This window comes from Labrus mixtus, chromosome 4 (genome assembly GCF_963584025.1).
Source record: "Labrus mixtus chromosome 4, fLabMix1.1, whole genome shotgun sequence".
NCBI classification, from domain to species: Eukaryota; Metazoa; Chordata; class Actinopteri; order Labriformes; family Labridae; genus Labrus; species Labrus mixtus.
The window spans coordinates 1,681,146-1,697,207 of record NC_083615.1 but is presented as its reverse complement, the minus strand read 5'-3'; the positions used below and the strand labels follow the sequence as shown (position 1 = coordinate 1,697,207).

At 41.3% G+C, this 16,062-nt stretch overlaps 2 protein-coding genes across 3 annotated transcripts in view; one reads left to right on the top strand and one right to left on the bottom strand.

The window, feature by feature from the left end:
• Positions 1-8,821, top strand: part of mapk8ip2 (mitogen-activated protein kinase 8 interacting protein 2) — a 29,575-nt gene extending 20,754 nt beyond the window's left edge. For both annotated transcript variants that reach the window (XM_061035063.1, XM_061035064.1), the window contains exons 6-14: positions 586-2,818; positions 2,895-3,103; positions 4,202-4,277; positions 4,750-4,922; positions 5,023-5,132; positions 5,228-5,350; positions 5,462-5,532; positions 5,631-5,729; positions 6,300-8,821. In XM_061035063.1, the coding sequence (XP_060891046.1) occupies positions 586-2,818; positions 2,895-3,103; positions 4,202-4,277; positions 4,750-4,922; positions 5,023-5,132; positions 5,228-5,350; positions 5,462-5,532; positions 5,631-5,729; positions 6,300-6,372 (3,167 nt within the window). In that variant the 3' untranslated portion in view covers positions 6,373-8,821. The remainder of the gene's footprint in view (positions 1-585; positions 2,819-2,894; positions 3,104-4,201; positions 4,278-4,749; positions 4,923-5,022; positions 5,133-5,227; positions 5,351-5,461; positions 5,533-5,630; positions 5,730-6,299) is intronic.
• Positions 8,815-14,521, bottom strand: arsa (arylsulfatase A). Its single transcript, XM_061035065.1, has 8 exons — positions 14,212-14,521; positions 13,043-13,283; positions 12,703-12,921; positions 12,386-12,555; positions 11,108-11,232; positions 10,397-10,524; positions 10,207-10,309; positions 8,815-9,900 (listed from the first exon to the last, which is right to left on the bottom strand). The coding sequence occupies exons 1-8, from the start codon at positions 14,505-14,507 to the stop codon at positions 9,605-9,607; spliced, it is 1,578 nt and encodes a 525-aa protein (XP_060891048.1). The 5' UTR covers positions 14,508-14,521; the 3' UTR covers positions 8,815-9,604.
• Between the last annotated feature and the right edge of the window lie 1,541 nt (positions 14,522-16,062).

Genomic DNA, 16,062 nt, shown 5'->3' with positions numbered 1-16,062 from the left:
TCATCCCACATACCCTTTTTTTGAGAAGAGCATTTCACATCCCTTCAGTTACTCTTCTACAATTCTACAATTCACTTAGCAGACTCTTTTATCCAAAGCGACGTACATCAGAGAGTAAGAACAACACAAGCAAGGATCTAGAAAAAAGGGAACAATGTCAGTAAGAGCAAACGATCAGCTTTGAGTCTGATTGGACACACAGGTGCTGACAGGAAGTGACCAGAGGCAAAGCACAACATTGAGGGCAGTTCTTGAGAGCTCTAATCAGTATAGAAACCATCTTATAAGTCGTCGTTATCAAACAAAAACCATCGTCATTACCATCATCATCATCAATAATATGGAGACCATCATCATTAAGTTAGTAGGTATTCATGAAAGAGCTGGGTCTTTAGCAGAGTTTTACATTTGATGCGAGCAGTAACTGGGAGCCAATGTATTTCATTTTTTATTGTCAGCTCTTGCTTTCGCGTCTCCCCTTTTTCCATACTCCACTTCATGTTCTTCATCAATATCTATGTTACCCTATATTTTCTTTCTCTTATGGCCTTTTTTTCCCCATCCCTTATTTTTTTATCTTCACAGGTTCATTTGGCCAACACAAGTCCCACCCTTGCTCTGGCAATGTCACCGATTCAAATGCCGACCCTTCAATCAAGACAGCGAGGGTACCTTCTGTCGACGAACACTCCCAGTGTTCAGACACAGAGGTGGACCACGACCTCAACAGCCACCACAACCACAAACACTCAAACCAGCTTGCCACTGACACCTACACAATCACCAGTGAGTCGGGCATGGAGCCGGAGACCGACCTAGACCTAGACGGAACCAGTCGCTGCTTGTCATCCACTGCACCCATTGGAGGCAATGACGATGGTGCTGATACGCCCTTGTCTGATGAGGAGCTGGAGAAGGACTTTGAAGTGGAGTTCATGTGCAAGGAGACGTACGATATAGTTTGCAAGGAGAATCATTCATCGTATGTGGAGTTCCCGTCCATTGAGCCCTCTGAGTCCGCCTCCTTCTCGAGCTATGTGTCCTCCAGCCGCTCAGACGCTCTTGACAAATCGCGCATGATTCATGCTTCTGCACCTTCTGCCATGGACGCAGCATCCAATGACTCCACCTCTCCGTCCTCAGACCCGGGGATAGCCGATATGAACCAGCAGGGTTATATGACTTCTGACCAGGACAAGGACCTCAGCTCTCCAGGATCGGACTCCGACATCGAAGGGGAGATAGAGGCAGCGTTTGCCCTCGGAGGTCCGGTGGTCTCAAACATGATCTCCTCCATTTCAGAGACGGAGCTGGACCTGACAAGTGACGACAGTAGCAGTGGACGCTCGTCTCACCTCACCAACTCCATCGAGGAGGCCAGCTCGCCCACATCTGACCAGGAACTGGATCCGGATACTGAGTTAGAACAGGACAGTGGTATTGTTGGACTGAAAGCATCCCTACTCCTTGGCCAGCCTGACCCAATCAAAGAATTGTCTCCCTTAGCCTCTCCTTCCCCTTTACCCTCACCCACTATTGCTACGCCGTCTCCTATTGATTCACCAATTCTTCCTCCTGATTCATACGATGATGTTCAAGCTCTGATGGGGCTGCAGAGTGTGGACGAAGACCTGTCTTATGAGCACCAGGCTGACCCAGATGAGACTCTTCCTCCGGCTCAGCAATGTGAAGACAGCCTGTCCAGACAGATGGTGCTGCAGATAGAACCAGACCACAGTCTAGAGAGCTTCAAACGCTCCTTCTACTTACCAGTGGGACCCAGGCTCATGCCCGGTGCAGATGACTATGATGGAACAAGCGAAGGAGAATCCGATTCAGAAAGCGAAGACGACCTGAGCGAGAACTCGGACTCGCCCTGGCTGCTTAGCAACCTGGTCAACAGGATGATTTCAGAGGGCTCGTACCCAATCAGCTGTCCTGAGGATTGCTTCAAGAGAAAGGTGTCTGTGTCAGACACCATATCACCGTCTTCAGACATTGGAGAAGGCGATGGTTTTACTGAGGATGACCAAGGGAAGAAAATAGGACTTGGGGAATCGGAGGCGGAGGGGAAGGAGAGTGAAGGTTACAGAAAGGATAGCAAGGGACCAGGAGAGAGGAGGAGTGTGGAGTCTTTAAAAGGAGGAAAGATGAACCCCTCTCTTTATATGAGTAATCCAACTGGGGACACCGTAAGCCCTCTAATCTTGGAGCACTGTGCAAACAACAGTAGGGAAACCACAGATTTATACTCCCCGCATGCCAGTAAAAATTACACAGACAAGAAATCTAAGAACAAAGAAAGACAGGAGAAAGACGAAGAGCCCAACAATGACTTGATGATGCTCAAAGGGAGGAAGGATCTGGAATCACCGAGCCTCACCGAGAGTGTGGTCAGTGACAAAGATGAAGGACGAGAGACCGAGCCCAGGCCGACTAGCCGTTCCTCTGCCTCTCTTGAACGTATCACAGAGGTCAAAAACAGCCTGACACTGGACATACCCACAGCTCAAACTAACCCCGGCTTCAGCCTCCCCTACTCCACAGATAACGATGAAGAGGAGGAGGAAGATGCGGACTCCTACCCATTCCTGGATGGCTTGAGGAACCAGTCCTACAGGGGTAGTGATTTAGAGCTTGACAGTTCACCCCCCATTGATTCCAGTGTCCAAGACCGTCCATTGTCAGACAATGACCTTCCACTGTGTGACAAAGCTCTGAGACAGCCCAGTGAAGACGATGGACTGGCCTATGACTCAATGAAGTACACACTAGTGGTGGATGAGAATACGACGCTTGAACTAGTCAGCCTCAGAAGGTATACAAACATACAAGTGAATGTGAAGACTTAAATGTAGTATGTATGAATCTTATAAATATCTTTTTCCCATCAGGTGCACCTCTGTTCTTAGCGACGACAGCGAGCTCTCCACGCTATGTGACGAGGAGCCTTTGGGAACCAGAGAAATGGGTTATGGTCATGATGATGAGGAATTGAGACCAGAACTTCTCAGTTCTTCTGAGGATTCCTCTCCTGAGGCGGACCTTCCATTCTCCAAGAAGTTTCTCAATGTGTTTGTCAACAGCACCTCCCGCTCCTCCAGTGAGTTGCTCTTCAATCAGAAAAGTGAAGTCAGATATGTACCTGCAAACAAAGATAACATTTTAAAATGTGCAAAAGAATAAGAAATGATCCGAAGAATGTTTTTTTACTTCTTGATAATAAGAAGTAAAAAGACTGGAAGCAGTGGTAAAAAATTCATCCTGCCTCCATCTAAAGATAGAGCTACTGTGAGGAACTTTTGGTTTATGTTGCTGGAGACCCGCATTAACAAAGTGTAAAATGGTCAAATGTATCAACCTGAATCCCTGCAGTGGAAATGTAAAAAGAGTTGTTTGGGTAGGTTGGAGTTATTCACCTTGTCTGACAATTACCTGGTAGTGGGTAACACACTTTAAAAAATACAATTCTAGCTTGCTTGTATTATTCAAAATAGACCAGCTCATGACTCATATCCAAAAACTTGACATTGTTTGTCTGAAAAAAAAACAAGCAAAACGCTATTTTTGTGTAAGTGAATTTCAGGGGAGAGATTTACATTTGGACAGACGGAGGCTAGCTAGTTTTCAGTTTTTCTAACAACCTGAGCTAAACTGGCCTTGCTACATCATATATAGCATTAACCATTGAGAGTGGTATTAACGTTGTCCTCTAACTCTCAGGACGAAAGCAATAATTTTCAAAGTGTCAAAGTTTTCTTTTTACTCACGCAAAAGTAAATAAGTTACCATACAGGTTATGACCAACTAGCAATATAGCCAAAACTCTAATTTCTAAAAAGAATGTACTGCATTAGAGCATAAATGATCACTGTCAGAATGATACATTAACATGTGATCTAAATTTGGCAGAGAGCCCACACATGACCTATGGGAGGGCTCTGCCTCCCAGTACATCCATCATCAATCTGTGCTCTAACTTCAAGATTCATATCCCTAATGATGAGTGATTCAAGTGATTTACATAATGAATAGCTCATTATGAAGGCTTTCCTTTTTTTTTTTTTAAGAAATCCAATTATCTTCTATATGAACGTCCTTCTATGAAGTTTACATGAAGAAATGGCCCTAACATGTCAGAATTTTATTGTAGTTTCAAGGTGTTGAAAACATCTAACAGGTGTCTTTCTTGCTCTCCCAGGCACAGAATCATTTGGACTTTTCTCTTGTACCATAAACGGAGAGGAGAGGGACCAGACACACAGGGCAGTTTACAGGTAAGACAGCCTACCTACTTACTGTAATTGAATTATTGTGGGATGAAGAGTCCTTGTTTGGATTCTTTACGGTTTCAATGATGTCATTGTGCTGTGGAGGTCAACAATACTGAATCCCTAATTATGTTAGATGGGGGGGGGGGGAGCAGATATCTGAGCAACAGCTGATCTTGAGATCTGCCAGCTGGCCAGTAATATTCACAACATTCACCACCTGTGCATGTGTAATGATGTAATTGCTCTCTTCTTTCGATAATTACGTCCCCACATTTAGAACTTGTTAGTCCGCCTGAACCTTTTTTCCGACATCTTTCTCTGACACTCTTCTTTCCCCCCTCCCCACAAAGCCAGGATCAGGTGAAATCAGATTAATTCTAATTAAAGCACTGCAGGCTATTGTGTGCCCAGCTTTTTTATCTATTCCATGTAAGAACACAACATTTCTCTTCCCCTCCTATGCTTCTCTTTGCAGGTTTATTCCCAGACATGCAGATGAGCTGGAGCTCGACGTGGACGACCCTTTATACGTGGAGGAAGAAGAGGACGATTACTGGTACCGAGGTTATAACATGCGGACGGGGGAGAGGGGAATCTTTCCTGCCTTCTATGCTAACGAGGTCATAGGCCAGTCTAAAGAGTTGTTGGGTGAGTTAAGAGTTACTTCAACTGTCCTCCTATACGCTCTCATCCTGATTTTTGTGAAATAACATGATCTGCATGTACCTCCTCACATCATACTGTGCAGGAATGAAAAGAAATCCAGCTTGGATCGAGACCGTCAGCGTTCAGTTTTTGGGGTCTGTTGAGGTACCTTATCACCAAGGCAATGGGATTCTCTGTGCTGCAATGCAGAAGGTAAGATTGGATAAAAAACAGACACAAGCATGTGTGCAAATATGTGCCACTGAAGCCTGTTTGTTTTGACATGTACATATTTTTTTGTGTGTTAGATTGCGATATCTAGGAAACGGACGGTACATGTGCGGCCTCCGTCCCTGTGCGAGTTAGAGATTAGCTTGCAAGGAGTGAAACTTATCATGAGCCTGGAGGATGAATATGACACTCTTGATGAGGTATGAAGTCATGAATGAATGAAACATGGACAATTACATCTCAAATATTGAATTATATTGCAACTCTTCTTTTGTTGACGATTGAGTAACCTTTTTTTTTGTCATCTTTAGTATGACAGATGTAGTCACTTCTTCCAGATGAAAAACATTTCATTTTGCGGATGTCATCCGAGGAACAACTGGTAAATATGAACCCACTTGTTGTCTGCCCTTGTGTTACACAAGTGCGCTGTGTGTCACCTGGCATATTTAATCATGTTGTCTTCTTCTCTCTCTGCAGCTACTTTGGTTTCATCACAAAGCACCCGATGCTGAACAGATTTGCTTGCCATGTGTTTGTATCCCAGGAGTCCATGCGACCTGTAGCAGAGTGTGTTGGGTGAGTCCACATGACATATTTCCACCGTTGAGACATTTAAATTGAAACTATTTAGCTCAACTTCATATTAAAAGTTATCTTTCATGGTTTTCTATTATAGTCCAAACAAAATAGTTGACTTAATATAATCTTTTCACTTGAACGCTCTAATCTGCAGCTGGATTATTTTCAGTCTTTTACTGTATATGTTTGCATGCATAGAGGGTTAAATAACGATTGCATGCTTAGTCATGTCTGATTCAGCCATGTTGGTTTTGAATAAGGCAGGCAGCAGCGCATGGGAAGGGGCGGGGCCTGATTTATCCACCAGCCACTCCTGCTCTGTTTGAAAGATAGAGACACAAAGACAAAGGCAGAACTCATGCAAAGCTAATTCACCAGGAGTCCTTCTGTGTTGGCACTGGATTATTATTTTAATGAGGCAATCAGTCTTTGTGTTTGCAGCAAGCAGCCACTTCTTAGTAAAACAGTTCAGTGCATGACTGTAAAATCTGAGAGGATTACATGTGGAGTGCTGCGTCATAACAGCTGCTGGCAGGTCGATCATTATGCTCTCGTCTGTGTCTGCAGCCGGGCCTTCCAGGAGTACTACCAGGAGCATCTGGAGTACGCCTGCCCCACCGAGGACATCTACCTGGAGTAAGAAGTGTTGCCATGACGACCTGCTTCCTTCTCCACAGCTTTTGTGTATGGTCATTGAGTTTGCCACCAGAGGGTGCTGTCAGTGGGGGGGGGGGGGGGGGGGGGGGGGTCTTCTTCCCTCATTGTAAAACACTCCTCTGAACTTGGGATTTTAATTTCTACAGTACCGCTTGGCATTTGACTGATTTCATTCACTCACTCATCTCTCTTTGTCTTTGTTTATTTCCATCATCTTGATGGATCGATTGCCTGTTTTCTTTTATCTTTTTCTATGATATGAAAAAACCAAGACGCTGAGCACCTGTTTATTTAAAAGGGTTCCCTCTTTTGAAATGAAAAAACAAAATATACCTACTACTGCTGTTACACTTTTCAATGCATGGCTGGTAGGATAACTGCACACAGAGACACAGGGACTTTACACATATCCTAGAGAATGGCAAAGCAGCTCAACAATCAGCGAGGGGGAATTGTGTGGTGATCAAGCGTTTCATTTTACTGTAAATATGTATTTGTTCAATATCAACAAACTGCTCTTTTGATTTCTACGAGATAGTGACATTTGGAGCAAAGTAGAGAGAGTGCAGTGAACCGTCCTTGGTCCGAGCTTACCCATGTGTTGCTTTAGTGTGTGTTGTAAATACATGTATAGAGAGTAGACATACAGGCGCCTCATCCAGACTAATTAACAAACACACAGCTGAGACAGTAAAGGTTTTTTGTTTTGTTGGGAGTAAAAAGCAGGTGTAAGAGATTAAAGAGGTGTAATGACTTGGCATGACCTTTGAATGTTCTTAGCCCTGCAGATATTTGTATTCAGCTTGGATTCAACGCAGCTACTGTCAGCACATTTGGATGAAATGACACAAATGTTTTACTTTTTATTATTCAGACTTCAAAATCTCACTGCTTGGCCGACCTTCACGGTTTTCGGAGCTTTTCATCGGATAATCATTCAACTGTAACAAATGCAAAACCATAAATCACTGTATTGCTTTGCTATGACTGATGTGACTTTCAGGTAAAAGAACGAATAGGCCCTCTGAAAAGCCATATTTCTCAACACGTCCGACTGTTTAACCCTGGTTTTCAGTGACATCCTGGTCTCTGTTCCCTTTTTGACGTGGCAGTGTATAAACGACAGACAAGTCTAAGTGGTAGTCAATAAGAGCATCCGTCTTTTACTTGGTCCCGGTATCACAGTAAACCTTTTATAAAGCATTACATGGGAGGTTTTATAGATCTGTAAATGGCTAGACTTTTTGTTGTGATTGATCAAAGGGATGGCAACATGTTCCTACTTTTTATTTATTGATTTCAGTCATGTCAAAGGTTAAAGCATCATTCCAACATTACACAATAACCTTCTTTAGGGGGTTATTGTAGCATATGATCGGCTTACATTAACGTACCTTGTTCATTCAAAATGATGCATTCACAAAAAGCCATCTGCAATATTCCTTTAGTATAGTTTTGCAGTGTTTATGGCCGCCTTCAGTCACAGTCCACCAGAAGAAACACCTCAGATCTACAGGTTTTCAGTGTCACTGTAAGTTGCTATTTGCAGGTGGTTAGTAACGGGGGGTTATTTACATATGTATTGCCGTCGGTTAGATCATGTATATACAATAGCAAATCTACAATAGTGCTGTGTCCTTTATGTTGAGTATGTTATGAAAAGAATATGTACATTTAAAAGAATTTAAAAAAGATTACAACCAGACAACAACCCCTGATGGAAAAGAAAAAAAACAACACAATTATCTGTGATCTACAATGATTTCTTTTTTTAAGTGTCTTCCGTTTCCACACAGGATGTTATGTAAGTAACTGTCACACACGTGGCATTTAGGGTTTCTGCCAATTCCATAACTCTCCACACACACAGGCTTCAGCAGCACATTTAGGGCACATTTGTGAGCTGTGACATCATCAGTGTGTGACACACCCCACCAGACAACCGACCGATCTGCTCTTAGGGCTGAGTAGTGACCCGAGTCAGCGGCCACTTGAAAAGCTATTATTGCAACCTGCTGATTATAGTACTCACCATTGAGCAGCGTGACCTGTCTCTGATCTGTATCTATCTGCTTCTGATTCTTTTTTTTGGGTTTTTCTATCTCGTTACAGCCTAGTTCAGAATTCTTCCTCTCCACACAGCTACACAAAAACAAACCTCTGAGGATGAGCTAGTCCCGTATAGCCGCTGAGACATTTAACATTAACAGTTAAAGCAAACTTTCAACTTTATTACATTAACGAGATTCTTCACTGTATACCTAGAGCAAAAACAGTATGTGACAGAACAAACATATCCTATCTTGTATCTTTAAAAACAAGGACTTGTAAAATTCCAGGGAAAAAACAGACAAAAAAAAAAAGACAAAAAAATCACTCTGCCTTGTCATGGGTTTGGTCTTATGAATAAAATATATGCTTGATGTCCAAAAGCTTGATGGTCCTTTATTTATTGAACTGTTGATTGTTTGTGTGATTGAATGAATCAGAATGTCATTTAGAATTAAAAATCTTCACATTAAAGTCTTTACATGTGAAATCAAGTCTATCCTCTGAAAATAACTCTGTGAGTCATGACTGTCTACAATGGGTGTAACACCCGAGTCCCACTGTCTGTGATGTTTTCAGAGTTTTCAGAGTCCTATCTTCACTTTGTTTACATCGCCCGGACGGCCGGCTGACTCCTCCCCTCGAGTATAAAAGTTGTTTAATTGAGGGACTAGAGAAAAGAAGAATAACATACTGTACTCACTGCTTAACTGTGTTTCTAGATCACGCTCATTTCAGGTAAATTTACATGCAGTGTGAAGATACGAGCAGAATAAAGATCGCTAGCATTAGCATGCTAACACAACAATGCAGCGCCAGTTGTTTTGGTTTCATGCTGGTGCTCAAGGGCGACATCTGCTGGATCAAAAAAATCACATATAAAGCCTTTAAGATGGCCCTTTGTGTTTAAAAAGAATGAATAAAGCATTAAAAAATCTGAAAATTAAACATGTATTCAAACATAAGTATATTGTTTCACACTAACTTTAAGTGTATTCAGTAGCAACAGTAAGAAAAAAGTCCCCTCATTGAGGAAACAGATTGATTGCTTTATTACCTCTCAGCATGAGCAGTAATTAAAGCTTAGCTGTCTCAAAAATTAGTGCAATACCTCCACACTTTCCCACCTTGTCATTATTAACACACAAGAGAATTTATATTTCCCATCAGCACCGGCAGCAGCTGGGCCTGGGGCTGCACTGAGGATTGCAGCAAGGCTCCAGATTGGGGTCTTCTCCTTTCGATATCTGGCTCTCTCCGAACACCATGAAGGCCTCAAACTGCTCCTTCACCTTTTTGATTCTCTCCAGCAGAGCTTGGAGGTCGGGTCTATCCTCCGGGGAAAGAGGGTAGTTCTCCGAGGGGTCGGCCTCCAGGTCAAAAACCAGAGGGGGGTCGTGGGCCTTGAGGAGCGCAAACACTGGGCAGTCTTGGTCTGGGGTGGTGCCGCTGTGGGTCGCACCTGATGCACAGACGTGGGAAAAGCATTGGAGTAAAATTAACGGCTTGATTTTACTTAATCTGCTTAATTCTACTTATCTTAACATTTAGACAAATGAGCAGAATCTGAATCTGAATCAGGTTTTATTGCCAAGGAATTTGACTTGGTGTATTGGTGCTAAACGATTAACAAGGAAATAAAGCAGAACTAGAAACAACTTAAATAATACAGAATAAGAAGATATTACAATATATAAAATAGAATTTAAAAATGTAAAATATAAAATATAAAAAATAAAAAACAAAATGTACATGAAGCCTGCTGTACCTCGAGTATAGAAGTGGGCCTTGTACTTCCCTAACCTGAGAGCGAACATGCCGTACTTCTCACTCGGATCTGTGGGGTAAAACATCATCGTCTCCCTCTTACTCTGCAAAAAAATATATAAAAAACAAAAAGGTGACAACATCCGCTTAGATTCAATGTTATTACACAGTGTGAAGTGAGATTCCGCTACCTTCCCTCGGTGGACGAGCATTTCAGTCATATCGACCCCATCCAGCACCACTTGGGGGAGACAGGCTCCTGCCAAGCGTGCGATTGTGGGGAGGATATCAAGAGTGCTGGCTATTTCATGAGTAACACCTAAAGAGAAGCGTAGAGGGAAGAAAGAGCAGCAATCATTCAAAGGTCCCGTTGAAATAAGTTTTATGAATTTCAGTGTAACATTTTCCATAATTGATTTCTAACAATAAATGAAGCTGGTGTTTGGATCTGAACATCAGAACATCAGAATCAGATTTATTGTCCAGGTATGTTTACACACACAAGGAATTTAACTTTGTTGAACTGTGCTCTCTTATGTACAGGTACAACATTAAATATCAACAATAAACAGAATAAGAAAAGACTCATATTTACATGACTAAATATGAAACAGTGCAGTGGTGAATAGTGCAAAAGATGCTGAAGTAACATGATGAGTAAAATGCAGTTATGTGACAGATGGGTCAATTAAGATGTCAATTACAGTATTTACATAAATAAGTGTGCGTAGATTGATCATTTAAATTAAATAATATATATATACATATATGTATATTCACAGTGACGGTTGGTTTAGTCACAAAAAGGAAAACATGTTCTGATTATTTTAACACTAGACTAAGAGAACTAACTTCTTTGGAAGCATCTAAACTTCATGTGCAGGTGTCTGAGGTGTCCTCACCTGGCCTGATGGTCCCGGGCCAGAAAGCGATAGCCGGCTCTCTCATGCCTCCCTCATATGTGGTACCTTTTCCACATTTCAGAAGACCGGCGTTACCTCCGCGGGACATACGCATCAGTTCAGGCCTACGCACAAACAATCGTTTTAATATTACATACACCAACATTTAGAATGACATTCCCCATCACATTAGAACTTTACCATCTACCTCATATTTAAAAAAATACATACAAACGACACCTTCTCCACACTTCCACCTGCACTCATTGTTCATGTACTGTTCACAGTATCTGTACTGTTTGTTTCTGTTTGTCTGTATCTGTCTAGCTCATGTTAATGTCCTGTAAATGTGTTTGTCTTGATGTGTCATGACTGTGGTTTATGTTTCATGTTCTGCAGAACAGGAAGCTGCTGGAAACCAGTTTTTTTAAACTGAGTCAGGTAACTTAATGTTACTTTGAAACTTTCCTGTATAATAAATGAAAATGAAAATGAATATTAAAAGCATTGAAATGTGGGCAAAGATATACAACAAAACAGATATTAAACACAACGACTGTACAAGAGCTTTGGTTTGTTGTGTGTTGTGATGAATATGTATTGTTACATGGCTGACAGCATGAGACCTCACTCCTTTTTGCTTTGCTCCTCTAGGTAATCACCTCATCAACCTCTCCTGTTTTACCTAGCAACTGAATGATCAGCACCTGAGAGGCTCCATGTAAACAACACACCAACTCTGCAGCTCTCTGCCACTCATGATGGATCATCATTCTCTGTCAGTTTTTGTTTTTTGGATCATTGTTCTGAAAGGTTTGTGGTGAGGTTGGACTAGGTAAATTGGGGTTCCCCGTATACATTTGCTACACTTACTTAGTTGACTTTGTTAGAAACACGAGGTAAGTGTGGTTTGTGCCACCCGTGTAGTTTTCTCTTTCAATATTTTGTAGAGAAGTTAGTTCGGTTTGTTTTTGGGTTTATTTTAAGAGATTAGAGACTAGTTAGGTCTGGTTTTGTTTTGTTGAGTTTATTTCTTTGGCACATCCCCCCCCCCCCCCCCCCCCCCCCCCCTTCACCTTGTTCATCAAATTCAGTTTTCTTTTGTTGTTATAAATAAACCTTTTCTCATTGATAACAACAACTCTTTGGCTTTGTCGGTTCTTTGGTTGTCATTTACTTTTCTGCTGTTTCCAGAGACGTAAAAGTATGCATGAGAGTTTATCAGTGACTGGTCACAGGTATATAATCATTTGCATACGCTGTAGGTACAGAACTAACCCATTGTCTGAAGTGAAGAAGATGAGTGTGTTGTTGAGCACTCCTGTCTTCTCCAACGTTGTCAGTATGTTCCCTATTGTGTTGTCGAACTCCAGCAGAGCATCTCCAAATTTGCCCCTTGAAGTCCTCCCTGCTGCCCCTGGACCTGCATACTGCGGGTAGTGGGTGTGCTGTAGAGAAAAATAACAACAACAATAACTTATTTACAAAAATGTGTTTCTTTGAAAATAAAATAAAAATTCAACAGAACTTTTTTTTTTTTTTTTGCTTGTGACCATTGAAAGACAGTCATTGACACACTGTTTTCCGGGACTTACATGGGAAGGATAGTAGAGGAAGAACGGTTGTTTCTTCTTGGCTGATGTTGAAATAAAATTGGTCGCAAAGTCACTGTAAGCCCTTTCCAGATCGAGGAAGTTGACTGGTTGCTGTTTGATGATCTCATTGTGCATTAGTGGGACAGTTACAGTGCCGATATCACAGAGTCCAACACACTTTACATCAGGAGGAAAACAGGTCAGGTTCCAACAGGGTCCCTGGACACGGACACGGACACACAAAAATATATTAAATATAATATTGTGGAAAAGAAATTAAGTGATGCAACTTTTTACAAATAATCTTGCATTGATTTCTTTTTTGGGATTATTCACCCACCATGTCATGGGAGTAGGGGATCCCTAGATACTGGTCAAAACCCTGCCTGGTTGGAAGAAACTCCCCGTCGGCACCGACTCCTAAGTGCCACTTCCCGATGGCAGCAGTAGCATAACCCTGAGGTTTCAACACTTCAGCGATAGTGGTCTCGTTCAGAGGCAGGCCGCCTATCGAGCCCGGGTACAACACTCCTGGGTAGATTCCCGAGCGGGTCTGATAGCGCCCGGTCAGCAATGATGCCCTGGAAAGCCATCAAAACAAAACAGCGCTGTTAACTTCACAGCTTTAGTTACATGAAAGTATCCAGAATGATTCTGCCAATGCATTACAAATTGAATAAAATACCAGTATCAGTTCCTGATTTTGTTATATTGTCTACATACTGTATTTCCTGTTTTGCTCTATTTTTATGTTTTCAATGTTTAAATGTAATTTTCAATTGGAGTGAATTTTATTTGTGATAGTAAATATTCTTACTTTGTGATTTTTACTGTATTTTATTTTAACTTTGTTTAATCTCTTAAGGTGAGGTTATGAGATAAGCCCTCATGGGGTTTCTACCTCACCTACCTGCACATGTGTTTTATTTTTTATTTTTCTGTTTGACTCTTCTTTCAAAAAAATTGCAAATAAACTAAACTAATAACGGAAACAATAGTTCACTCCCACAAAGAACGAGACTTCAGTTATGCTCTTCGCTCTTCTGACATTAAATGATACATCCAGTTTGTGCTGTAGGGTACATTTATTTTACTTTACATTTTGTTATTTTAATTTAAAGGTATGGAGGGTTAGCAAAAAAATACAACAAGGATCCTTAAAATCTTAAAACGTGTGTGCTTGGATTTAAACGTTTCTTGACAAGTAGTGATGCAACCTTTTCATTCCTCCCAGACAATAACACTACATTGAATAAGATAAGATAATCCTTTATTTATCTCATAATAGGGACATTTACAACAAAACAAAACAAAAACAAAAAAACAAAAAAAAAAATAATAATAATAATAATAACAATAATAATAATAATAAATAAATAAATACATTTAATTAATAAAATTAAATAAAATAAAATTTAAATAAATAAATAAAATAAAATTAATAAAATTAATTAAATAAATTAAATAAGTCAGCATCAGTCCTCCATGAAGTACAGATACTGAGTGTACCTGGACGGGCTGCAGACCGGGCTGGTGCAGTAGAAATCAGTAAACCGGAGTCCTCCCGCTGCCAGACGGTCCAGGTTCGGAGTGACTGAACTCGGATGTCCATAACACCCCAAGTCCCCGAAACCCAAGTCGTCTGCGAAAAGGAGGACGAAGTTTGGCCGTGAAGAGGAGCAGGAACAAAACAGAAGAGCGTTCAAACAGAGGAGGAGGATGTAGTCCATTATCCTGCAGAATCCTCCTCTCGACTTTGACTGAAGATCATGGTAAAGACAGGAAACAGATAGATCTACTGTCATCGCTCCGCTGGAGAGAGAGGAACCAAAACAAAACGTCACGTGTTCACCGTCGCGTACAGATGACGTCACGCTCGGTGAGGAAATGTAGTCCTGTTAATTGTTTTTCGCCTTTACCTACATATTGCAACTAAGCTAATTTGTACTTTTCCAATACGTGGGTTGTCTTTATTATTTTTTATCTTCTCCCACAGAATGATTTATAAATGAATAATATTTATTTATCACTATTTCTTAGCCTGAAAACACAAGAAACAGATGTTAACACTCCTGCACAGGTTCATGTTTATGCATCCTTTAACAATCTCTGCAGGCTAAAGACAAAAGCAACACATGTTTGGTAAGTTGTAACAATTAGTTTGATGTTTTCTGCTCTATGTCTCACTGTAAGTGTTGATTTGAAGGTTATTGTTGAATCAGAAGTTAACAATATTTTCACATATCACAGTGGTTTTTAACCCCCGCCCCCTTTTCCCTCCAATTAAGTTTTTCCAGAGTAATTTTAAAATGAAGGCAGTTAACTACATGTTTGGGCTTTTACATGTTACATCTGCTCAGCTGGACATTGATAGAAAATCTTGTGATGCATTCATTTGTTGAATATGAGACGAAGACACAGGGACACACGTCTAGCAGATGTCCTGCTACTTTTGCACCCTGTAGATGTCTTTTGTTTTGTCTTTCTCTTGACTGGAGCTGTTGAGTTTCTGTCCTCTGCTGCAACCTTGGTATGCACCATGATTGGACCGGACAGATGGTCAATTACGTGAACAAAGGGAATAAATGAATCACTTGTGTAGTAGTGCTGCAGCTACCAGTCTGAGAAAGGGAAGGACGTCTAATTTTGAACTGTAAAGACTGATGTCTGGTGGTATTATTAATCTATTCACATAAGCTTCAGTGAGGTGGACAGCGAGAGAAAAAGGAAGCCTGCTACCTGCATTTGAATGAGCTGGCATTGTGTGTGTGTAAGAGGGAGATGAGCAGATTGAATACTTAAACTATCAGCGCCACACATGTAATCTTATTCACCAGAAGAGAGATCACCCAGGTACTTCCCAGGTGACTTCATGCTAAGTAATGCTGACACCTGGAACACATTCAGCTGTGAGTGGCCTCCTAGTGGAACTCAGAAAATGGCTGTTTTTTTTTGTTTTTTTTTATCCTTCTAAATTATTCAGCACCTCTACCATATGTTTTCACCAAAACACTAGTGCATGAGTGTGTGTGTGTGTGTGTGTGTGTGTGTGTGTGCGCTTGTGTGTGTGTGTTTATGTACAAATATAGTTATCCGCTTGCATGCTGTACAGCATCGCTGCTTAGCCTCAGGGAAGCATTGCTGTGGCATCAGCTGATAGATAGTTTTGATTTACTATTCACTTTCACATCTCTCTACAGGACTGACCTACATTCAGCAGATACTGTGTGTGTGTGTGTGTGTGTGTGTGTGTGTGTGTGTGTGTGTGTGTGTGTGTGTGTGTGCGTGCGTGTGAGAGCAGAGAGAGACACATAAAGAGGAAAGGGACAGATAATTGAGATAAAATGGTAGAAGAAGCAC